Genomic DNA, 26,394 nt, shown 5'->3' with positions numbered 1-26,394 from the left:
TCCATTCAATCCTTGCCTTTGTATAGTTAAGATTTAATGTAATTATTTATGTGGTTATATTTAGGGCTACTGTTTTACTATTTACGTTTTACCCTCTTGTTTTTTTGTTCCTCTGTCTTCCCCTTCCTTCTCTCTTTGGGACTAATTAAGTATCTTAAAAAAAATATATATATATATATTTATTTATTTATTTATTTATTTTTTTGTTTTTGGCTGCATTGGGTCTTCGTCGCTGAGTGCGGGCTTTCTCTAGTTGTGGAGAGTGGGGGCTACTCTTCATTGTGGTGCATGGGCTTCTCATTGCAGTGGCTTGTCTTGTTGCAGAGTATAGGCTCTAGGTGTGTGGGCTTCAGTAGTTGTGGCATGCGGGCTCAGTAGTTGTGGCTCACAGGGTCTAGAGCACAGGCTCAGTAGTTGTGGTACACGGGCTTAGTTGCTCCGCGGCATGTGGGATCTTCCCAGACCAGGGCTCGAACCCGTGTCCCCTGCATTGGCAGGTGGATTCTTAACCACTGTGCCACCAGGGAAGTCCTAATTAAGTATCTTTATGCATTCCATTTTAATTATCTATTGGCTTTTTGGCTGTACTGCTGCATCATTTAACTAACAGTTGTTTTAGTGATTACAACATTCTTCATAATTTTTCAGTGAAAGTGTCATTTCATGTAAAGCGAATAATGTATATGTATTGCATCAACATACATTATATATTTTGCATCATCAGTCATATGTACATTAGTAAGTGAAGAAGAAATACAGTATATTATGTTTACATGTTTACCATTTCTGTCTTTCTCCCTTACTTCCTGGAGACCCATGTTTCCAGTGTCATTTCTGATCATATTGAAAAACTCCTCAAGCATTTATTATGGTGCAGTTCTGCTGGCAGTGAATTCTCTGTTTGCCTTTATTTGAAGATATCTTTACTTTGCCTTTATTTTGAAAGAACATTTTCTTTGAAAATAAGATTGGTTTTTTTTTTTCTTGCAACACTTTAAAGACATTGCTCCTCTTTTTTTCTGCCCTAGATTTTTTTTCTGGTGCAGCATTTTTTTTTGTTCAAATATCAGCTGTCATTTGAATCACTGTTTCCCTCTGCAATATCATTTTTCTTTAGCTGCTTTCATGATTTGACTTTTATCCTTGATTTCCATCAGTTTGACTACAGTTGTATATAGGTCTGTCTTTCCTATTTGGAGTACACTGAGCTTTTTTTAAAATTTATTTTATTGAAGTATAGTTGATTTACAATGTTGTGTTAATTTCTGCTGTACAGCAAAGTGATTCAGTTATACATATATATTTACATTCTTTTTCATATTCTTTCCCATTATGGTTTATCATAGGATATTGAATATAGTTCCCTGTGCTATACAGTTAAGACCTTGTTTATCCATTCTATATATGAGTTTGTATCTGCTAATCCCAAACTCCCAATCCATCGCTTCCCCCAAACTTTGGTAACCACAAGTCTGTCCTCTCTCTGTCTGTTTCTGTTTTGTAGATAAGTTCATTTTACACTGAGCTTCTTGAATCTGTAAAGTTATGTCTTTCACCAAATGGGGCAAAATTTTGGTCTTTATTTTTTCAAATTCTTTTCTGCCTCACTCCCCTCACCCCTCTTTCTGGGACTATAAATACACACACATTGGGGCTTCCCTGGTGGTGCAGTGGTTGAGAGTCCGCCTGTCGATGCAGGGGACATGGGTTTGTGCCCTGGTCCGGGAAGATCCCACATGCCGCGGAGTGGCTGGGCCCGTGAGCCATGGCTGCTGAGCCTGTGCGTCCGGAGTCTGTGCTCTGCAACGGGAGAGGCCACAACAGTGAGCGGCCCGCGTACCACAAAAACAAAATACACACACATTATACCTTTTTATTATCCTTCAGATTTCAGAGGTTCTCTCCAATTTTTTTGCGATTTTTTTTCTCTGTGTTCTTCAGATTTGATAATTACTATTGTATCTTCAAGGCCACTGACAATTTTGTTTTTTTCCATTCTGCTATTTTAGTAATCTAGTGAACTTCCTTCAGTTATTGTATTTTTTAAAGTTAATTAACTTATACAACCATAGATTGTATATCCATTCGCTTGTTGAAGGAACATCTTAGTTGCTTCCAGTTTTTGGCAATTATGATGAAAGTTGCTATAAATATGTGTGCAGGTTTTGAGTATACATAAGTTTTCCACCCAGTTGGGTAGGATCCTAGAAGCATGATTGCAGTCCATATGGAAAGACTCTGTCTAGCTTCATAAGAAACTGCCAAACTGTCTTTCCACATGGCTGTACCATTTTGCTTTCCCACCAGAAATGAAAAAATCATCCCTGTTGCCACCATGTTCTTAACACTGTTTGGTGTTGTCGGGGTTTTTTTTTGTTTTTAAATTTAATTAATTAATTTTTGGCTGTGTTGGGTCTTCATTGCTGTGTGCGGGCTTCCTCTAGTTGTGGTGAGCGGGGGCTACTCTTCGCTGCGGTGCACAGGCTTCTTACTGCTGTGGCTCCTCCTGCTGTGGAGCACAGGTTCCAGGCATGCAGGATTCAGTAGTTGTGGTTCCTGGGCTCTAGAGTGCACGCTAAGTAGTTGTGGTGCATGGGTTTAGTTGTTCCACGGCATGTGGGATCTTCCTGGACCAGGGCTTGAACCTGTGTCCCCTACCTTGGCAGGCGGATTCTTAACCACTGCACCACCACAAATGTCCCGTGTTGTCAGTTTTTTGATAGCCATTCTGATAGGTAGTATCTCATTTTAATTTGCAATTCCCTGATGACATGATGTAGAACGTATATTTATATGCTTATTTTCTATCTGTATATCTTCTTTGGTGAGATGTCTACTGAGATCCTTTGCCCATTTTTAAGTTGGTTTGTTTGTTCTTGTTGACTTTTAAGAGTTCTTTGTATATTTTGGACACATCCTTTATTAGATATGTTTTGTAAGAATTTTTTTAGTCTGTGGTTTGTCTTTTTTTCAATAGTGTCTTATGCAGAATGTGTTTTTAATTTTACAGAAGTCTAACATTAATTTTTTTCTTTCATGGACATATGGTAAGTGCTCTATCTACAACTTATCGCCCACCCCAAGGTCATCTAGATTTTCTCTTATGTTATCTTCTAGAAGTCTTACAGTTTTGCATTTTACGTTGAAGTTTGTGATCTGTGAAGTATGTAAAGCCTGTCTCTAGATTCTTTTTTTTAATTTGTTTTTGCATGTGGATGTCCAGTTGTTCCGTGTCATTTGTTGAAAAGACTCTTTGCTCCTTTGTCAAAGATCAGTTGACTAGTATTTGTGTGTGTGGGGTGTCTATTTCTGGGCTCTCTATTTTGTTCCACTGATCTACTTGTATATTCTTTTGCCAGTACCACACCATCTTGATTACAACTTTATAGTAAGTCTATACCTTTATATACAGTCAGGTCTTTTGACCTTCTTTTGTTGGCTGTTCTGGATCTTTTGCCTCTTCGTATACAATTTAGAATCCATTTGTCAATATTAACAAAATAACATGCTGGGATTTTGGCTGGGACTGCATTAAGTCTATAGATCAAATTAGGAAAACTGACATCTTGACAGTATTGAGTCTTCCTGTCCATGAACATGGAATATCTCTCCATTTATTTAGATATTTCTTTCATCAAGGTTTTAGTTTCCCTCATATGGATCATGTGCCTATTTTGTTAGATTTGTACCTAAATATTTCTCATTTTTGGAGCTAATGTCAGTGGTATTTTGTTTTTTATTCAAATTCCAGTTATTCACTGCTGGTATACAGGGAAGCAGTTGAATTTTGTATATTGTATTCTATACTTGGCTATAATAACTTTGACTTGCAGGAATTATTATTTTCTCGTCAATGCGTTGGGATTTTCTACATAGACTATTACATCATCTGTGAACAAAGTTCCATTTCTTTCTTCCCAAGCTTTCCTTATTTTATTACATTAGCTAGGACCTCCAGTACAATGTTGACTAGGAATGGTGTAAGTGAACATTCTTGCCTTGTCTTTGATCTTTGGGGAAGCATCCAGTTTCCCACCATTAAGTATTATGTTGCTGCAGGTTTTTTGGTAGATGTTCTTTATCAAGTTTGGAAAGTTCTATTCCTAGTTTACTGAGTTTTTGTTACAAATGTTAGTTAGGTTTTGTCAAATGCTTTTTCTGCATCTATTGATATGATCATGTGATTTTTCTTATTTAGCCTATGGGTGTGATGGATTAATTTAATGTTCAAATATTAAACCAGCCTTGTATACCTGAAATAAATCCCTCTTGATTGTGGTATAAATTCTTTTCATACATTTTTGGATTTGATTTGCTATTTTGTTGAGGATTTTTACACCTTTGTCCATGAGAGATATTTGTCTGTAGTTTTCTTGCTTCTAATATCTTTATCTGGTTTTGATATTAGGGTAGTACTGGCCTCATAGAATATTCCCTCTGCTTCAATTTTCTGGAAGAAATAATACCAATTTTCTATAATTTCTTTCTTAAACGTTTGGGAATTTCACCAATGAAACTCTCTGGGCCTAGTGCATTCTTTTTTGTAATTACTCACTGGTTCAATTTCTTTAGTAGATATAGGCATATTCAGATTATCTATTTTTTTTTCTTGATTGTGTCTTTCAAAGAATAGGTCCATTTCATCTAAGTTATTTTAAAGTTCACTGAAACACTTTTCTCTGTCATTTCACTTTTGTTACAGTGATGTAATAAATTTGTTAGGATATTTTTTAGTTCTAGAATTTTTTTTAAACTTTTTTTGGCTGCATTGGGTCTTCATTGCTGTGCTTGCGGTTACTCTTTGCGGTGCATGGGCTTCTCATTGGGTGGCTTCTCTTGTTGTGGAGCACAGGCTCCAGGCACGTTGGTTTCAGTAGTTGTGGCACATGGACTCAGTAGTTGTGGCTCACGGACTCAGTAGTTGTGGCTCACAGGCTTAGTTGCTCTGCAGCACGTGGGATCTTCCCAGACCAGGGCTCGAACCTGTGACCCTGCACTGGCAGGTGGATTCTTAACCACTGCACCACCAGGGAAGCCCGTAGAATTTTTATTTTTATTTATTTTTTTGCAGTACACAGGCCTCTCACTGTTGTGGCCTCTCCCGTTGCAGAGCACAGGCTCTGGACGCGCAGGCTCAGTGGCCATGGCTCATGGGCCCAGCCGCTCCGCGGCACACGGGATCCTCCCAGACCGGGGCACAAACCCGCGTCCCGTGCATCGGCAGGCGGACTCTCAACCACTGTGCCACCAGGGAAGCCCCATTTTGTTCTTTTTTGAGTTCCAATTTCTCAGCGGAGAATTCTTATCTTTTCCTTCACAGTGAGTATACATTCCTTTACTTTTTTTTTTTTTTTTTTTTTTTTGCGGTACGTGGGCCTTTTACTGTTGTGGCCTCTCCTGTTGTGGAGCACAGGCTCCGGACGCACAGGCTCAGCCGCCATGGCTCACGGGCCCAGCCACTCTGCAGCATGTGGGGTCTTCCCGGACCGGGGCATGAACCCGTGTCCCCTGCATCAGCAGGCAGACTCTCAACCACTGTGCCACCAGGGAAGCCCTCCTTTACATTTTAAGCATAGTTATAATAGCTTTTTTTTTTAATAGAGTGGTTCTTTTTCTAAATTTTATTTATTTTTTGGCTGTGTTGGGTCTTCGTTGTTGTATGTGGGCTTCCTAGTTGCAGCAAGTGGGGGCTACTCTTTGTTGTGGTGTGAGGGCTTCTCATTGCGGTGGCTTCTCTTGTGGAGCAAAGGCTCCAGGCGCATGGGCTCAGTAGTTGTGGTGCACAGGCTCAGTAGTTGTGGCACATGGACTTAGTTGCTCCATGGCATGTGGGATCTTCCCAGACCAGGGATCGAACCTGTGTCCCCTGCATTGGCAGGAGGATTCTTAAACACTGTGCCACCAGGTAAGTCCTTATAATAGCTTTTAAAAATCATTATTGGGCTTCCCTGGTGGCACAGTGGTTAAGCATCTGCCTGCTAATGCAGGGGACATGGGTTCGAGCCCTGGCCTGAGAAGATCCCACATGCTGCAAAGCAACTAAGCCTGTGTGCCACAACTACTGAGCCTGTGCTCTAGAGTCTGCACACCACAACTACTGAAGCCCATGTGCCTAGAGCCTGTGCTCCGCAACAAGAGAAGCCACTGCAATGAGAAGCCTGTGCACTGCAACGAAGAGTAGCCCCCCACTCGCTGCAACCACAGAAAGCCTATGCACAGCAATGAAGACCCAACACAGCCAAAAATTAAAAAACAAAAATCATTAGCTAATTGCAACATCTGAATCATCTCAGGGCTGATTTCCATTGATCTCTTGTCTCTTGAGAATGGGTCATATTTTCCTGTTTCTGTCATCTGTCTAGTAACTTTGGATTATATCCTGGACATTGTCATTAATATACTGAGGAAACTGGATTCCATTATGTTCCTCCAAAGGGTACTGATTTTCTTTTTTTAAAAAGTAGTTTTATTAGTCACTTAATTTAGCTGGATTCAGACTGAAAATTGTTTCTTTCCTGTTGGTGACAGCTCAAATTTCAATTCAGCTCTATTGGCTTGGTAGCTTTGTCTCCTCTGCCTTATATAGTTAAAGAATCAGCCAGACTTTTGGGAAATGCTTATACACAGAATTTGGGGCTTTCCCTCTCTGGCTTGCTTCTAAGGCTATCCTACACACCTCATCTTCCAGCAGCAGTTGTATAGGCCTTGAACTCTTTTGCGGTTTTCCAGATGGTACTGCCCAAGATACAATCCAAAATTTTAGCTGACCTAAACAGAGTTGACTGGGACGTGCTCTTAGGATAAAAGCCATATAAAAAGCAGAAAACTGACCCTGTCATTTCCTTCTTCTAAGTGTTGACCTATCTCCAGGATCTGCCCACTTTTGATCACTCACCAATGCTTTTGGATAGTGTGTTTTTATTTTTTATTTTTAAAATTTATTTATTTGGCTTCACTGGGTCTGTAGTTGTGGCTCGCAGGATCTTCATTGCGGTATATGGGATCTTCTTCTTAGTTGTGGCATGCAGGATCTTTTTAGGTGCTGTATGTGGAATCTTTACTTGCAGTATGCAGGATCTTTACTTGTGGTATGCAGGCTCTTAGTTGCAGCATGCGGGGTCTAGTTCAAACCTGCATTGGGAGTGCGGAGTCTTAACCACTGGATCACCAGGGAAGTCGCCGGTTTTGGATACTTTTTAAATTAAAAAATTTTAAAAAAATATTTGGTGTAGAATTAATACTTTATGTGTTGGAGTTTTGGTACAGTAGGAACTTACTTGGTCAACACATTTAAAATACAGAAATGAACAGACTGGTAGGTGACCGTATGGAAAAGGAATGGTGGGTAGTTTGATGACATGAAAAGTAATGCTGGGGGGTGGGGGCTGGAATTTAGGGAGAAGAGGGAGATAATAGTTTGGAAGCGGAAATTAACAAGACACGCATCCCATGTCCACGCCTAGTGGTACAAGGAGTGTGAGAGAGAACACAGGAGACCATTTGAAAGACAGTCCTTGAGGGGGGAAGCAACTTTCTTCATTGAAATTTCAGAGTATTTATTAAGAATGCCTCACTTACAGGCAGGAATATATAATATACTGTATGAATAACATATAAGTACATACTATTAATATATACTAACATAAGTAAATATAATATTTATAAATATATTAGTAAATTGTCCAAGTCTCAAAGCAAGCACATCAACTACAGAGCTCTGCTGTACATTTTCTGACCCTAAATGTCTATACTCACTAGCTCTTTCTCTTTTTATTTTATATATTTAAAATTCCTGGCATATTTCAAATATAAAGAAATATATAAGAATAAAACAAATATCCTTTTATAAGCCATCCAGCTTTTGTAAATCCACCCAGTTTCCACCATGCATTACAGTCTCTCCATTCCTGTGGTCTATCTACTCAAAGGAATATAATGCAGTCATTAAACATTAATTTCATGAAGGATGTGGAACAGTGAAAAGCACTTACTGTGTATTTCCAAGGAGGTAAACTGTGTATTTCCAAGGAGGTAAATAAAATATTTTAAATATCTAAGGAATCAATGCAAATGAAATATATTAGGGAATTCTAGTTTCACCTTAATTTAATCCACTTCCCAATTTTTGTAAATCAAAAGATGGGAGGGATGGGAACCTGAAAGAGACTATAAACATAAAAAAGAATCTAACTTTATTTCAAATGAATCATATAATTGGGTTGAATGGGGATAAAAAGAACTAGGTGACATAACTTTTAAACGGAGTACTTCATCTCTACATATGATCTAAAAAGACCTATAAAAAAAAATTCCTGAACACAACCAGGTGTGTGTTTTGCAGTGACATTATTTAGCAACTCTAAAGCTACTTGCTGCATATTGGAGGACTGAACAAATGAGTAAGCAGATTGATGACTGGGAGCCTACTTCCAACTACTGAAGACCTAAATATGGAATAGGGAAAGACCAGAAAGCAATAGTTACTTGAAATGGAAGCTATCAGTATTTTACACACACACATATACATGAAGGATGAAGGATTGCTATCCCAGTAACAAGGAGAACATACAGCCCCTAGATCTTGGTTTCCCCAAAGGATTCAGGGCTCTATAGAATCTGTGGTCGCAGCAGACAATATACAAGATAAACCCAACCTTATTGTACCAGAAAACAAGAGTTCACACTGATGATAGAGAAAGAGGTGTGGGGGAGAAGGCAAAGCTCTTCTAACAGTAGAAAGCCAATTGCTAAATATAGAAGGGATGATGGAGCAAGAAAGTCATCCTTTTGCAATCATGACAGTAATAACTGATTCACAGAAGAATATCCACGAATGCTAAGACTCGTAGGTGAAGGTTATGATGAAGCAGTTACTACACAGTCTCCAAGATTTCCCCACAAATTAGTTATTAATTTCAAAGGCAAACAGCAACTTTACTGTGGAGAAATCTAGTAATTATCAGTGTATCCAAGTGATCAAAGCCACCATCACCAATGAAACAAATACATCTTTCCTGTTCTAATGCACTGAGAAGTATGCATCATTCATGGAACACTCATGCCACAGTTAACTTGAATCTAATCATGATGAGTCAAACCCCCCGTTTAGGGACACCCTACACATTAGCTCGTGTTCTTCAAAATTACCAGTTTCATGGAAGACAAAGGCTGTGGAACTGACAGAATTAAAGACTAAAGAAACATGACAATCAAATGCAGGTTATGACACACCTTAAGAGTAGATCCTGATATAGGAAAAAAAAAAATGCCACCAATATATATATTGGGACAACTGTGGAATTTGAATAAACTGTAGATTAGAAAATATCATAGCAATGTATGACAGTCTTAAAATACGTCTGCAAATTTTTTGACACTCCTCTCATGAAGTAGGGTCCATGTCCCCTCCCCTTGCTCCTGGATAGGCTTTTGTGACTGTCTCAATAGACTGACTGGCAGATTGACTGTTACTTCCAAGGTTAGATTAGCAAAGGCCATGGTACTTCTGCTGGTTTTTCTTGGCAGACTTTTGAGCCACCACGTAGTGTCCAGTTAGTATGAAGTTGTCATGCTGGAGGCCACACAGATTTGTAAAGACAAGCCAAGGCTGTCTGGGTTCTCAGTTCAGGTACTAGATAAACAGGTCTGCTTGTAATCACATTAGATACCCAAAGGATATAAAGGAATTCTATTATTCTTACATCTTTTCTGAGTGTTTAGAATGAACTAAAAACACTCTAATAAAAGCATTTCAAAAAATTAAAAATTTACTGTAATGGGGAATTCCCTGGTGGTCCAGTGGTTAGGACTCCACACTTTTACTGCCAGTGGCCCAGGTTCCATCCCTGGTCAGGGAACTAAGATCCTGCAAGCCACGAGGTGCAGCCAAAAAAAAAGAAATTACTATAATGCCCTTAGGTATCTCATATATATATATATATATATATATATATATATATATATATAAAATGACATACATGTATGATATTATCATATGTATGGCTATGATCTGGTTACTTTTAAAGGGAGGGCATCACAGTAAATTAGATATCATTTCATAAAATATTCTATGTCTCTGCCCACTTTCCTCAGCATATTCTGGATATCTACTAATGTCGGTAACTATGAACTTATCTTTTCTCATTTGATTCTGCATAGTATTCCACAGAATGGCTAAGCCACAAATTATTTTTGTCAGATCCAACTGATGAATGCAAAGTGTGCTATTACCAATAATGCAATGGTGAACATGCTTTATGTACATCCATAACACAAGTTTACAGGCCATGAGATAAAGCAGTTAAGATTTAGCTGTAAGGGATTTTCATTTATTTTATTGTCCCAGTTTTACTGCTTTGGTAAAATGGATAATGGCCACTGTAAATAATTTTTCAAAAAGGTAAAGAAATATCATCCGAACCCTCTATGCCAGAGTAAACCAGGTAGTATATTAATATCTTTCCACCTGGGACTTCCCTCCTGGCACAGTGATTGAGAATCCGCCTGCCAATGCATGGGACATGGGTTCAATCCCTGGTCTGGGAAGATCCCACGTGCCGCAGAGCAACTAAGCCTGTGTGCCACAGCTACTGAGCCTGTGCTCTAGAGCCTGAGAGCCACAACTACTGAACCCTCGTGCTGCAACTACTGAGCCTGCGTGCCTAGAGCCCATGCTCTGCAACAACAAAAGCCACCGCGATGAGAAGCCCATGCACCGTGACAAAGAGTAGCCCCTGCTCACCACGACTAGAGAAAGCCCACACACAGCAACGAAGACCCAACACAGACAAAAAAATATATCTTTCCACCTATTAGTGCTATGCACATAATCACATCTTCAGGTACACATCCCCTTATTAATCACATCTTCAGGTACACATCCCCTTATTACTTGAATTATACCAGGAAGTCTCTAACCTAGTTTTTTCGTGGATGACAAATTTTTTCCTGTCATTATACATCTATATCATATTTTTTCATGGCTATATATTAGAATATATTTATGTAAATATTTTACTGATACTTCCTTTTTAAAAAAATTCAGTATAAACATCTTTGTGTACAATCTTCCTTACTGTTGCTATAATCTCCTAAGCAAAACCTCTAATGCTAGGATTTGCCAGGGCAGACTATTTTGATACATATTGACCAGCAAATGTTCACTCCTACTAATAGGTGTTGAACACAGAATGCTGTGTATATGACAATTAATTTAAACTGATAACTTTAATGAAATCTCAATCAAAATCCAAGAGGTTTTTTGTCTACCCCACCCCATTTTTAGAGGGGGAACAATGGGGGTGGAATGTGACAAAATTAATATCCTTGGTTTCTGCCAAAGCTCCTGCTTAAAGAGGTCTGGATGAAGGACCATGCATAGAAAAGGCAACGTGACCTGAGCCTGAATGGAAATAATGCAAAGAAACCGATTATTAACAATTCAAGTTTACTAAGAAAATTTTGTTACTAGTAACTACTTTTAACACTTTCAGAGTTACAGTAAAACCCTAAGGAATTAAAGAATTAATTAGTGTTCAAAATTTCCAATCATGTAAGTTGCAGTATGTTATTAGATTAAAAAAGTCTTTCAGTCTATAAAATACAAACTAATGATGCTAAATATTACACTGCACACAATGGGTGATTCTGTACATATAACTGAAGCTGGATGGAGGGTGAAGCCATTCATAAGCCTTGTCCAAATCTGTACTATTGTGGATGGCTATTATATGATTCTGATTTCAGGAAATATTAATTGAAGTACAGTCTTATTAAGGCGACTTGCAGGATTCTTCTTGAGAATGTTATGAATTTAGGATAGGGAGCCAACCAGAATTTTCAAATATTTGTCCTAATTAGAGGGATTTTCCTCCCCTTGGTTCAGTAATTGCCAGGCACCTATTAGGAACCAAGCACAGTTCTACACAGTAGAGACAGAATGGTGAAAAACAGCCCTCCCTATGTGGAGGGTACACTGCAGCTGACATCAATTGTTTGTCCATCATTATACTTTTGTTCAAGTCCTGCCCATAACCTTCATGTACAGTAGATGCCAATGATTCTTCTCTTGTGTCACATCTTGAGAATCGGGGCATTCAGAGCTCTGGTGTAACCACTGACCATATTTATAGAATACGTTTTCTCTCCTCTGTACCTGTAACCTGATGTTAGTATAAAGAGTTCACCTCCCAACTGGATCTTTAAAAAAACAGCATTTTATAGAACTTCTTTCCCATGAAGATTCCTTGATGTTTCCAAGTTCTGCAGGCACTTCCCACAACAATGAGCACAGACTTTCCAAGAGAGATGAAGACGTAGATTATCTGGAGGCCATTCCTCACCTTCCAATTCTACAGGTTCCCTCCCGTGTGGACCCTCTGATGGTAAACAAGATGCGACCTCTGGCTGAAGCCCTTGCAACATATATCACATATGTAAGGCCTCTCTCCAGTGTGGACCCTCTGATGGGTGTGGAAATGTGAGGCCTGGCTGAAGCCCTTACCGCACTGCTGACATGTATAGGGTTTCTCTCCTGTGTGGACCCTCTGATGAGCACTGAGCCCGGCACTCCAGCTGAATTCTTTCCCACACTCCTCGCATTTGAATGGTTTCTCTCCAGTGTGAATTATCTGATGGACTTGGAGATTCGACCTCTGGCTGAAGGCCTTACCACATGTATCACATTTATATGGTTTCTCTCCTGTGTGGACTCTCTGATGGGCTTGAAGATGGGAGGCCTGACTGAATCGCTTTTGACATGCATCACATTTGAAGGGCTTTTCCCCTGTGTGGACACTCTGATGAGCTTGAAGATTCGAGGCCTGACTGAAGCCCTTCCCGCACTCCTCACATTTATAGGGTTTCTCTCCTGTGTGGACCCTCTGATGGTTGTGAAGATTCAGGCTCCAATTGAAGCGCTTCCCACACACCTCACACTTGTAGGGTTTTTCTCCAGTGTGGACTCTCTGATGGGCTTGGAAATAGGAACTCTGGCTGAAGCCCTTCCCACACACACTGCATCGAAACGGCTTCTCTCCTGTGTGAACCCTCTGGTGGCTCTGGAAGCTTGAGGCCGAACTAAAACCCTTTCCACACTCCTCACATTTGTAGGGTTTCTCTCCCGTGTGGACGCGCTGGTGACTGTGAAGGTTGAAGCTCAGGCTGAAGCACTTGCCGCACTCCTCACATCTGTAGGGTTTCTCCTCAGTGTGGACGCGCTGGTGCGTGTGAAGATTTGAGCTACAGCTGAAGCGTTTCCCACAATCTGCACACTTGTATGGTTTCTCTCCAGTGTGGATTCTTTCGTGGGCCTGAAGGTGGGACCTCTGGGTGAAGCCCTTCCCGCACACCTCACACTTATACGGTTTCTCTCCCGTGTGGACTCTGCAGTGGATGTTGAGGTCTGTGCTACGACTGAAGCCCTTCCCGCAGCTCTCGCATCTGTAGGGCTTCTCTCCAGTGTGAATGGGCAGGTGGGCATACAGGTGTGAGGTCTGATTAAAGCTCTTCCCGCACTCGTGGCATGAATAGGGCTTCTCCCCTGTGTGGACTCTCTGGTGAGTTTGCAGGTTTGAGCTCTGACTGAAGCCCTTCCCGCACTCATGACACCAATAGCGTTTCTTCCCTCGGAGGACACTCTGTTGAATGGGACCACTGCCCTTCTCATGTGTCCTGTATGTAGGGGACTTCCTGCCCAAGTGTACCTGCTGATGAAGTTCAAGGCTGGTGTGGTCACTGAATCCCTTCTCATGTTCGTTACACTGGTAGGTTTTCGGTCCAGTTTGAATGATACTGCATGGGGCCAGAGGTGATGCCTTTAAGAGATCTCTACCACACTCTCTGTTGCCGTGAGCTTTCTCTCTTCTGTACACTGTGTCATCATCGAGGTGGGGGGAGATACAACTGAAAATATCAGCACATGGAACAAATATACAGAACTTGTTTTTCACTGGAGTCAGCTTACAGCTTCTCTGATAATTCTGAGTCCCATTCAGATAGAGTTTATTCCAGGAATTCTGAGCTCTCCCAGTTGGAAATTCTTGATTTTCAATAACATTAGAATGATCCTCCAGAAGAGTCATTAAACAGCTGTCTTCCACAGAAGCCTGAATGGACACTCCTGCAGGGGAATTATGTTGTTTGGGGGACTGAGAATTCTTTCCGTGAATACTTACCACAGAGCCCTGACTTTTGGTTAATTTGCTCACAACGTGTCTCTTGATGTGCCAGCACGAAAGCTCTCCCAATGAAAGGAATCTGACTCCTGTTTCATGAAGAGTCTCCATCTCATTGTGATTCCTGGCTCCTGAAAGGAAAACAGTAAGGAATTAAGGACGGAGAGAGTGACGGCAGCAAGATAGTGGGCTAGGAAGCTCCAAGCCTTTGCTCCTGCCATGAAAACATTAAATAAACAACTAGAGAGTAGTGAAAATGACTTCATAGGAATTCTGAAAAACAAAGGTCTACAGCAACCAAGAGAACGTCCAATCAAGAAAAAGACAAATTTGAAAAGGTAGGATATTTGGGATCAGTCCAGAGTGAGGTTGCCCATATCCCCGGCAGACCTCTTAAGGATACAGACATCCTCTTAAGGATACAGAAAGACCAAGGGCCTGGACTGAAAAGCAGCAGCTAAAAGCCAGCCAGAGGCATGGAAATGTAATACCAAAACATATTTGATCTACCCGAAAGAACGCAGAAAAGGACAAAGAGATGAACAAAATAGATGAGACCTCCCCCAACAAAAGCAATTGCAAATATACCCGGTTTCAGTAAGTATATTATGTGGAAGTGCACTCCCCTAAAATCAAAAGGCAGAGATTGGCAGAGAATATAAAAAGCAAGGTTCAACTACATGCTGTCAACAAGGGATATGTTTTAAATACAAGTAAGCAAAAGAAAAAGGGTAGGAAAAGACGTATCATACAAATATCACGCAAAGCCTAAGAAAGCTGGAATGGCTAAACAGACAAAAAGACTTTACAAAATAGAGCACTATTAGATACAAAGACATTTTATGACAAAAGGATTAGCAGATGTAACAATTACAAGTGTGTATGTATCTAATAAAGGCTCCAAAATATATGAAACAAAAAGAGGGAACTAAAATGAGAAATGGACAAATCTACAGACTTGAAGATTTTTTACACACATATTAGACCATTAAAAAAAATCAAAGCCATACAAGATCTGAACCACTATAACCAAAACGAAACTTACAGGTCACTGCACCTAACTGCAGTACATACATTTTTTTTTCAAGTACATATGCAACATCCATCAAGATAAACCATACCCAGGGCTATAAAACAAATTTTGAAAGATTTTTTAAAGACCATAGCAGAATTAAATTCAAAACCAACACACAGAAAATGCCTATAAGAAATCACATGGGAAATTAGAAAATATTTTGAAATAATAATGAAAGAAAATAGTATCACAACTTCTGGCGTGCAGTTAAACGGCACTCAGATTATTTATAGCTTTAAATATTCATACAGAAAGCAAGAAAGGCCTAAAGTCAATAACCTAAGGTTCCATTTTAAGAAGCCATAAAAAGAAGAGGAAATTAGGAAATAGTGAAAAGCAATTAAACAAACAAGGGGGAAAAATTGAGGAAAACAAACTGAATCAAGGAAAAAAATAGAAAAGACAAAACACACCATTGTAAAGCAATTATACACCAATAAAGATGTTAAAAAAAAAGACAAAAACTGCCAACATCAGGCATAAAAGATGGGATATTACTAAAGATCATAAAAGGCATTAGAATAAGGGGATATGTTCAACAACTTAAATAAAATATACCAATTCCCTGAAACATACAAATCTGTTACAAGAAAAGCAAAATATGTAAGTAGTTCATGAACTGAAATCATAAATAAAAACATTCTCACAAAAGGACCAGACAACTTCACTGGTGAATTCCACTTAGCACGTAGGAAAGGAATAATACCAGTCCTACACAAATCCTTGCAGAAGGCCGAAAAGGAGGGTATACTTTCTGAGGTACTGTGTTTAATAAGGCCTGTATTACCTTGATATCAAGATAGACAAAGACCTTAAGTACAAAAAAAATTACAGATCAAAATCCCTACTTAATGTAGGTGCAAAGATCCTAAACAAAGAGAAAACCTTGTTTTTTATAGTACACAATAAAAGGGTACTACGTAATAAATAAGTGGGGTTAACCCTAGGAACGCGAGGTGGTTTTCACAGGTGAAATCATCAGTGCTCCTTTAATAGCATAAAGCAGGAGGAGGACAAGATGGCAGAGTAGAAGGACTTGAGCTCACCTCCTCTCATGAAAACACCAAAAATCAATTACTTCTCAACAACCATTAACAAAACAGACTGGGACCTATCAAATAAGATATTCTACATCCAGAGACAAAGAAGAAGCCATAACAAGATGGTAGGAGGGGCGCTTTTGTGATACAACCAAATCCATACCTGCCGATTGGGTGACCCACAAACTGGAAACTAATTATATCACAGAGGTTCTCCCACAGGAGTGAGAGTTCTGATCCCCATGGCAGGCTCCTCAGCCTGGGGGTCTGGCATCAAGAGGAAGAGCCCCCAGAGCACTGGGCTTTGAAGGCCAGTGGGGCTTGATTTCAGGAGCTCCACAGGACTCGGGGAGACAGAGACTCCACTCCTGGAGTGCACACACAAGGCCGCATGTGCACTGGGACCCAGGGAAAAGCAGTGACTTCATAGGAGCCTGGGCAAGACCTACCTGTGGGTCTTGGAGGGTCTCCTGGGGAGGCAGGGGTCAGCTGTGATCCACTGCAGGGGCAAGGACACTGGTGGGGGAGCCCCCAGGGAATATTCCTCAGCGTGAGCTCTCCTGGAGGTCACCACTTTGGCACCAAGACCTGCCCCCACCCAACAGCCTTCAGGCTCCAGTGCTGGGACGCCTCAGGCTAAACAACCAACAGGGTGGGAACACAGCCCCACCCATCAACAGACAGGCTGCCTAAAGTCATCCTGAGCCCACAGTCACCTTTTGACATGTCCCTGCCCACCAGAAAGGCCTGCACAAGCCCCTGCACCAACCCCACCCACCAGGGGGTAGAAACCAGATGCAGGAAGAAATACAATCTGCAGCCTGTGGAATGGAGACCACACACACAGAGAGTCAGACAAAACGAGATGAAAGAGAAATACGCTGCAGACGAAGGAAGAAGACAAAACTCCAGAAGAACAACTAAATGAAGTGGAGACAGGCAATCTGCCTGAAAAAGAATTCAGAATAATGATAAGAAAGATGATCCAAGATCTTGGAGAAAGAATGGAGGCACGGACCAAGAAGATACAAGAAATTTTAAAGAACAAACAGATGAACAATAACTGAAATGAAAAATATACTATCAGGAATCAACAGCAGAATAATAGACACAGGAAAACCAATAAGTGAGCTGGAAGACAGAATGGTGGAAATCACTGCTGCGGAACAGAATAAAGAAAAAAGAATGAAAAGAAATGAGGACAGTCTGAGACCTCTGGGACAACATTAAATGCACCAACATTTGCACTATAGGAGTCCCAGAAGTAGAAGAGAGAGACAAAGGGCCTGAGAAAATATTTGAAGAGATAAGGGACTTCCCTGGCCGTGCAGTGGTTAAGAATCTGCCTGCCAATGCAGGGGACCAGAGCCCTGGTCTGGGAAGATCACACATGCTGTGGAGCAACTAAGCCCATGCGCCACAACTACTGAGCTCGCATGCCACAACTACTGAAGCCCATGTGCCTACAGCCCATGCTCTGCAACATGAGAAGCCTGCGCACTGCGATGAAGAGCAGCCACTGCTCGCCACAACTAGAGAAAGCCCAGGCTCAGCAACAAAGACCCAATGCAGCCGAAAATAAATAAATAAAATAAAATCTTTAAAAAAAGAGCCAAAAACTTCCCTAAAATGGGAAAGGAAACACTCAAGTCCAGGAAGCGCAGAGAGTCCCATACTGGATAAACACAAGGAGGAACAAGCTGAGACACATATTAATCAAACTGACAAAAATTAAAGACAAAGACAAAATATTAAAAGCAACAAGGGAAAAAAGGGAAAAGCAACAAATAACATACAAGGGAATTCCCATAAGGTTATCAGTTGATTTTTCAGCAGAAACTCTGCAGGCCAGAAGGGAGTGCCAGGATATATTTAAAGTGATGAAAGGAAAAAACTTACAACCAAGAATACTCTACCCAGCAAGGCTCTTGTTCAGATTCGATGGAGAAATCAAAAGCTTTACAGACAAGCAAAAGCTAAGAGAATTCAGCACCACAAAACCAGCTTTACAACAAATGCTAAAGGAACTTGTCTAGGTGAAAAAGAAAAGCCCATAACTAGAAACAAGAAAACTACAAATGGAAAAGCTCACTGGTAAAGGCAAACATACAGTAAAGGTAGGATATTATCCACACACAAATATGATATCAAAACCAGCAACTGTGAAGAGGAGAGTACAAATGGAGAATATTGGAAAAGCATTTGAAATTAATAGACCAGCGACTTATAGCAGTCTGTGTATATATACAAGATTGTTTTATCAAAACCTCATGGTAACCGCAAACCTAAAATCTACGATACACAAAAAAAGAAAAAGGAATCCAAACACAACACTAAAGGTAGTCATCCAATCACAAGAAAAGAGAACAAAAGAGGAAGGGAAGCAAAAAGACCTACGAAAACAGTCCCAAAAGAATTAACAAAATGGCAGTAAGAGTATACATATCAGTAATTACCTTAAACCTAAAAGGATTGAATACTCCAACCAAAAGACACAGACTGGCTGAATGGATACAAAAATAAGACCTGGATATCAATGTATGTTTTCTCCAAGAGACCCAATTCACATCTAGGGCCACATGAAGACTGAAAGTGAGGGGATGAAAAAAGATACTCCATGCAAATGGGAATCAAAAGAAAGCTGGAGCAGCAATACTCATATCAGCCAAAATAGACTTTAAAATAAAGACTGTTACAAGAGATAAGGAAGGGGGCGTCCCTGGTGGCGCAGTGCTTGGGAGTCTGCCTGCCGATGCAGGGGATGCGGGTTCATGCCCCAGTCCAGGAGGATCCCATGTGCCATGGAGCAGCTGGGCCCGTGGGCCATGGCTGCTGGGCCTGCGAGTCCAGAGCCTGTGCTCCGCGACAGGAGGGGCTGCAGCAGTGGGAGGCCCGTGTACCGCAAAAAAAAAAAAAAAAAAAAAAGGGATAAGGAAGGACACTACATAATGATTCAAGGGATCAATCCAAGAAGAAGATGTAACGATTGTAAATAAATATATGCACCCCACATAGAAGCACCTCAATATATAAGGCAAATGCTAACAGCCATAAAAGGAGAAACTGACCATAACACAATAATAGTGAGGGACTTTAACACCCCACTTACATCAATGGACAGATCATCCAGCCAGAAAATCAATAGGGAAACACAGACCTTAAATGACCCATAAGACCAGATGGACTTAACTGATATTTATAGGGCATTCCATCCCAAAGCAACAGAATACATATTCTTCTCAAGTGCACATGAAACATTCTCCAGGATAGATCACAGGCTGGGCCACAAAGCAAGTCTCAGTAAATTTAAGAAAACTGAAACCATATCAAGTATCTTTTCTGACAACAATGCTATGAGATTAGAAATCAACTACAAGAAAAAATACTATAAAAAACACAAACACACAGAGGCTAAACAGTACGTTACTAAACAACCAATGGATCACTGAACAAATCAAAGAAGAAATTAAAAAAAAAACCTAGGGACAAATGAAAGTGAAAGCACAATGATCCAAAACCTATGGGACAAAGCAAAAGCAGTTCTACGAGGAAGTTTATAGCAATACAGTCTTACCTCAGGAAACAAGAAAAATCTCAAACAACCCAACTTTGCATCTAAAGCAACTAGAGAAAGAACAAACAAAACCCAAAGTTTGTAAAAGGAAAGAAATCATGAAGATGAGACCAGAAATAGAGACGAAGAAAACAAAAGATCAATGAAACTAAAATCTGGTTCTTTGAAAAGATAAACAAAGTTGATAAGCCTTTAGCCCAACTCATCAAGGAAAAAAGGGAGAGGGTTCAAATCAATAAAAATATTTACACAGAAAAAAACAGCATAAAGGAGAAACTCTTACAATTGTCTGAAAAAATGCGAATAAGCATTTGACAAATTACCATACCCACACATGATAAAAATACACATTAAATTAGGAAGAGAAAGGAACTCAGTCCATTAAGGACACTAAAAAATCACCTCCAGTTAACACCATGCTCAGTGAGGAAAGACTGAATGCTGTCTACCTGCAGTCAGGCAGAAGGAAACAAGAGGCATACAGATTGGGAAGGAAAGTAAAATAATGTATTTACAGAAGTTATAAATCTATATATAGAAAAATCTTTAGGAATGTACAAAAACGCTTCTAGAACACGTGAATATAGGAAGATTGCAGGCTACAAGAATTGATGTACAAAAATCAACTGTATTCCGACAGAAGCAAATAATTGAAAAACAATTCCATTTATATAGCATCAAAAAACAAAACACTTCTGAAAAATAAGAGATACAGTTCCTATACGCTACATGCTATAAAAGGTGACACTGTGATTTATAATAAATGTTTCATCTTCCATGGTTCCTGGCTCACAGCTCCCAAAACCCTTGGAATTTCCTGAGAGATAAGAGCAATCAGAGCATCTTTTGTTCTAATATTTAGTCTTTTATCCTCTGTTCCTGAAATGGCTTCAGAGCCCTAAGGGTGAAATGGGTGTCTCCTTATTCATGATGAGCCCTGGGATGCTGAACCTATGATTAAGGCCAACCAGATCTTCAAATTTACTCAGCTGAATTTTGTTTTTTTATCATATTGGTGGCAGTGACAAGATCCCAAGTGGAACTTCTGAGTGCATTCAGAAGAAATACAGGCACGGCGCCCTGGAGAACCATTCTGAGTTCAGTCTTTCTTGCCGTTTCTGAGGGCTGCTGGTACATGTTATAAGTGTTTCAGAAATTGTGTGAAAACTCCTGCTATAAAATGTCTGTCACCTAAATTGAGGCTTACACCAAAAGGACTGAACCCTAGCATCAGGGAACTGCCCTTGCTTCTCAGGCAAAGGTAGCAGCAGTAGAATCTACAGATTGTGGGGCATGTGGATGAAGTCCATTCTGCTTCTGCAAAGAAAGACCCCTCAAGGCCAAACTTTTGCCACGCTGATGTCCTTGTCACCTGGCAACAGTCTGCTCCTGTATCAGATAAACTGAGACAGGTAAACAATGGCTGTAAATTCAACAAACAGTCGGGGCTCTGGGAAAACCAAGATATATGGCCACTTGGTTCTTCCCAGCTCCCTGGCAAACCCCATTTTTTGGTGTTTGCATTCCTTCACCCACCACAGTGCAATTAAAAAAAAATTTTTTTTTAAAGTCAAAACTCTGTACAGCTTGGTGACTATAGTTAATAACACTGTATTGCGTATTTGAAAGCTGCTAAGAGTAGATTTTAGAAGTTCTCATCACAAGAAAAAAATTATAACTGTGTGGTGACGGATGTTAACTAGACTCATCGTGGTGATAGTTTTGCGACATACACAAATGTTGATTCATTATGTTGGACATCTGAAATCCATGTTATATGTTAATTATATCTCAATTTTAAAAATTAAAAAAGAAAAACTATCTTTGTCCCTGGAGACGTCCTCTTTCTGGACCCTTTGAATACTTTGCAGCTGGACTTCATTCAAGTGCCACTCACTATGGGTCTTCAGTCTGGATGCTTTCCAGATAGTAAAGCCTTTCCCTGCTGCAAGACCAATGCCCTCATTGTGGCAAAGACACTATTAAAGAAGGTGTTTCCTGCTTGGGGTACACCTTCCACAATCTCCAGTGATCTAGGTACCTGCTTCACTGGGTATATCACACAGAAACCTTGTAAACTTCTTGGAATGATCACTGCCCTACTGGCTTCAATCATCAGGCAAGGTCAAGAGAACTAATGGAAAAAACCAGATTCAAGCAAAACGAGTGTTAATTATGTGGGACGACATGAACTGGGGAGGATGCTCTGATATTTTCGTTTTCCCATTTTAAGGAGACCTTTATCTCTTAAGTTACATATGACTTACAGAAATCTGGTAAAATATACCTTTGTGAGCAAAGATGAAACATCTACTTTTTCTCCTTACCTGATCCTTCCAGAATTCAGAAAGTCTCAGTGAGTACCCTTATTTTCCTGATAGTATATTTGTTCACATAAGTTCAGTAAGAATCTGTTCTCCCTGTGACAGGACACAATTAGAAACACTGGCTGTATTACCAAGGTTTTCACTGAAATGTCATATTTGAGATATGTGTAGACTCATATATGACCAGAGAGCTTCAAGGAACTGCTTGGAAAAATCGAACCGGTACCTTGCATACATAGTTCCAGGAAACCAGTCTTAAAAAAGAGTTTTTAAATAATCAGGCCAAATTTAACACAAACCTTTGTTGTTTTTTTTTTTTTAAAAAAAAAAGGGAGGTGGAGTAATTGTAGAGAAGAAAAATTATGTTTCCACCTTTGTAGATAATAGATTCTAGTCCTGCTAATTGTCTTGGAGGTAATGTTATCTGTAAACTGGACTGGATCCTGAATGTTTTCTAGTTTCCTCAAATATCTGGCTCTGACGCACCAAACTAACACTTGCAATTTTCTCCTACCCTTCTGATTTGGAATCAGGAAGAAGGCAGCCCCCGAGCTCCGTCTGAAGGGACCTCACCAAGTGCTCCTGCCCACTGACACTGCAGGGAAACTAGAAGGTACTGAACCCTGGATGTACATCCCACGGCTACAAAGACACCCCACCTGACACCAGGTCCTATACAGATGCTGGGGACCTCCAAATCAAGGTGATGGGCGAGAAGTAGCTGACACCAAGGTCGACTGCTTCTGCCCAAGAAGCCAGATCCAGACTTTACCTAACCGTGAAACCCCTTCTTTCCTTTACTCTGGCATTGGCCTGCAGAGATTATGCCCTCATCTGCATCCCCCAGGCCACTGCTAAGGGGGTTAGCCTCTGGAATTTAGAAGAGATTTTCTCCCAGCCTGAAATATAAGTTAACTGACCCCTGGCTTGAATAGGCACAGGCAACAATTCTTACAAATGAATCCATTAACAGTGCCACCTTCATGGAAGTAGTTTGTGCCCTGACAAGACTTATCTTTGTCTGTGGTGGTTATGTTTCTCCTTGGGCCTACAGATGCCTAGATGGGTGGTGCACAGCTGGGCAATGCCTCTTGGTTATCTAACCGTGCCCCTACCTGTTCTAGAAAGGACCTACCAGGAGGCTTTTCATGATTCGGGGCTTGCTTCCTTGGGTAGGGCCCTACTTCCCCGATTAGGAGTAGATATAAATGAGACTGTCATCAGAAACCACTCCTTAACTCTTGAAGAGACTCTTGAAGAGACTATAGATTTCATTGCTAAGACATTAGCTGCCCAGCAGAAATATGTGGACCCTCTGGCCAAGGCCACTCCTGATAACAGGACAGCCCCTGATTATCTTTTAGCTGGAGGAGGAGGTGCCTGTGCTGTGGCCAACACCACATGTTGTACCTGGGTTAACACTTCTGAGGAAGCTGAAACGCAGGTACAGAAGTTCATTGAGGAGGCCACTTTGCTTAAGAAGATGACTCTTTTGATACTATACATAGAAAACCCTAAAGACGCTACCAGAATACTACTAGAGTGCATCACTGAATTCGGTAAAATTGCAGGATACAAAATTAATACACAGGAATCTCTGGCATTCCTATATACTAGTGAAGAAAAATCTGAAAGTGAAATCAAGAAAATACTCCCATTTACCATTGCAACAAAAAGAATAAAATATCTAGGAATAAACCTACCTAAGGAGACAAAAGACCTGTATGCAGAAAATTATAAGACACTGATGAAAGAAATTAAAGATGATACAAATAGATGGAGAGATATACCATGTTCTTGGATTGGAAGAACCAACATTGTGAAAATGACTCTACTACCCAAAGCAATCTATAGATTCAATGCAATCCCTATCAAACTACCACTGGCATTTTTCACAGAACTAGAACAAAAAATTTCACAATTTGTATGGAAACACAAAAGACCCCGAATAGCCAAAGCAATCTTGAGAAAGAAAAACGGAACTGGAGGAATCAGGCTCCCTGACTTCAGACTATACTACAAAGCTACAGTAATCAAGACAGTATGGTACTGGCACAAAAACAGAAAGATAGATCAATGGAACAGGGTAGAAAGCCCAGAGATAAACCCACGCACATATGGACACCTTATCTTTGATAAAGGTGGCAGGAATGTACAGTAGAAAGGACAGCCTCTTCAATAAATGGTGCTGGGAAAACTGGACAGGTACATGTAAAAGGATGAGATTAGATCACTCCCTAACACCACCCACGAAAATAAGCTCAAAATGGATTAAAGACCTAAATGTAAGGCCAGAAACTATCAAACTCTTAGAGGAAAACATAGGCAGAACACTCTATGACATAAATCACAGCAAGATCCTTTTTGACCCACCTCCTAGAGAAATGGAAATAAAAACAAAAATAAACAAATGGGACCTAATGAAACTTCAAAGCTTTTGCACAGCAAAGGAAACCATAAACGAGACCAAAAGACAACCCTCAGAATGGGAGAAAATATTTGCAAATGAATCAACTGACAAAGGGATTAATCTCCAAAATTTACAAGCAGCTCATGCAGCTCAATAACAAAAAAACAAACAACCCAATCCAAAAATGGGCAGAAGACCTAAATAGACATTTCTCCAAAGAAGATATACAGAGTGCCAACAAACACATGAAAGGATGCTCAACATCACTAATCACTAGAGAAATGCGAATCAAACTACAATGAGGTATCACCTCATACCAGTCAGAATGGCCATCATCAAAAAGTCTACAAACCATAAATGCTGGAGATGGTGTGGAGAAAAGGGAACACTCTTGCACTGCTGGTGGGAATGTGAATTTGTTCAGCCACTACTGAGAACAGTATGGAGGTTCCTTAAAAAACTACAAATAGAATTACCATATGACCCAGCAATCCCACTACTGGGCATATACCCTGAGAAAACCAAAATTCAAAGAGTCATGTACCAAAATGTTCATTGCAGCTCTATTTACAATAGCCTGGAGATGGAAACAACCTAAGTGCCCATCATCAGATGAATGGATAAAGAAGATGTGGCACATATATACAATGGAATATTACTCAGCCAAAAAAGAAACGAAACTGAGCTATTCATAATGAGGTGGATAGACCTAGAGTCTGTCATACAGAGTGAAGTAAGTCAGAAAGAGAAAGACAAATACCGTATGCTAACACATATATATGGAATTTAAGGGAAAAAAAATGTCATGAAGAACCTAGGGGTAAGACAGGAATAAAGACACAGACCTACTGGAGAACGGACTTGAGGATATGGGGAGGGGGAAGGGTGAGCTGTGACAGGGCGAGAGAGAGGCATGGGCATATATACACTAACAAACGTAAGGTAGATAGCTGGTGGGAAACAGCCACATGGCACAGGGATATCGGCTCGGTGCTTTGTGACCACCTGGAGGGGTGGGATAGGGAGGGTGGGAGGGAGGGAGGCGCAAGAGGGAAGAGACATGGGAACATATGTATATGTATAACTGATTCACTTTGTTATAAAGCAGAAACTAACACACCATTGTAAAGCAATTATACCCCAATAAAGATGTTAAAAAAAAAAATAAATAAAGTGATGAAAGGGAAAAAGCTATGACCAAGATTACACAACCCAGCAAGGATCTCATTCAGATTCGACAGAGAAATTAAAAACCTTACAGACAAGCAAAAGCTAAGGCTAAGAGAATTCAGCACCACCAAACCAGCTTTACAACAAATGCTAAAGGAACTTCTCTAGGCAGGAAACACAAGAGAAGGAAAAGACCTACAATAATAAACCCAAAACAATTAAGAAAATGGTAATAGGAACATACATATCAATAATTACCTTAAATGTAAATGGATTAAATGCTCCCACCAAAAGACACAGACTGGCTGAATGGATACAAAAACAAGACCCATATATATGCTGTCTACAAGAAACTCACTTCAGACCTAGGGACACATACAGACTGGAAGTGAGGAGATTAAAAAAAGATATTCCATGCAAATGAAAATCAAAAGAAAGGTGGAGTACCAATTCTCAGACAAAACAGACTTTAAAGACTATTACAAGAGACAAAGAAGGGCACTATGAAATGATCAAGGGACCAATCCAAGAAGATATAACAACTGTAAATATTTATGCACCCAACATAGGAGCACCTCAATACATAAGGTAAATGCTAACAGCCATAAAAGGGGAAATCGACAG

At 40.2% G+C, this 26,394-nt stretch overlaps 1 protein-coding gene across 8 annotated transcripts in view; it reads right to left on the bottom strand.

The window, feature by feature from the left end:
• Positions 1–1,505: 1,505 nt before the first annotated feature.
• ZNF235 (zinc finger protein 235) overlaps positions 1,506–26,394 on the bottom strand; it is a 58,832-nt gene continuing 33,943 nt past the window's right edge. For all 8 annotated transcript variants that reach the window (XM_089902745.1, XM_030761237.2, XM_022585438.3 and 5 more), the window contains one exon: positions 1,506–14,305. In XM_089902745.1, the coding sequence (XP_089758871.1) occupies positions 12,351–14,305 (1,955 nt within the window). In that variant the 3' untranslated portion in view covers positions 1,506–12,350. The remainder of the gene's footprint in view (positions 14,306–26,394) is intronic.

The sequence above is a fragment of the Delphinapterus leucas genome, chromosome 20 (genome assembly GCF_059928025.1).
Source record: "Delphinapterus leucas isolate spDelLeu-1000000601 "Yukka" chromosome 20, BTC_Dleu_Yukka2, whole genome shotgun sequence".
NCBI lineage: Eukaryota > Metazoa > Chordata > Mammalia > Artiodactyla > Monodontidae > Delphinapterus > Delphinapterus leucas.
This window is presented reverse-complemented; position numbering and strand designations above follow the sequence as displayed.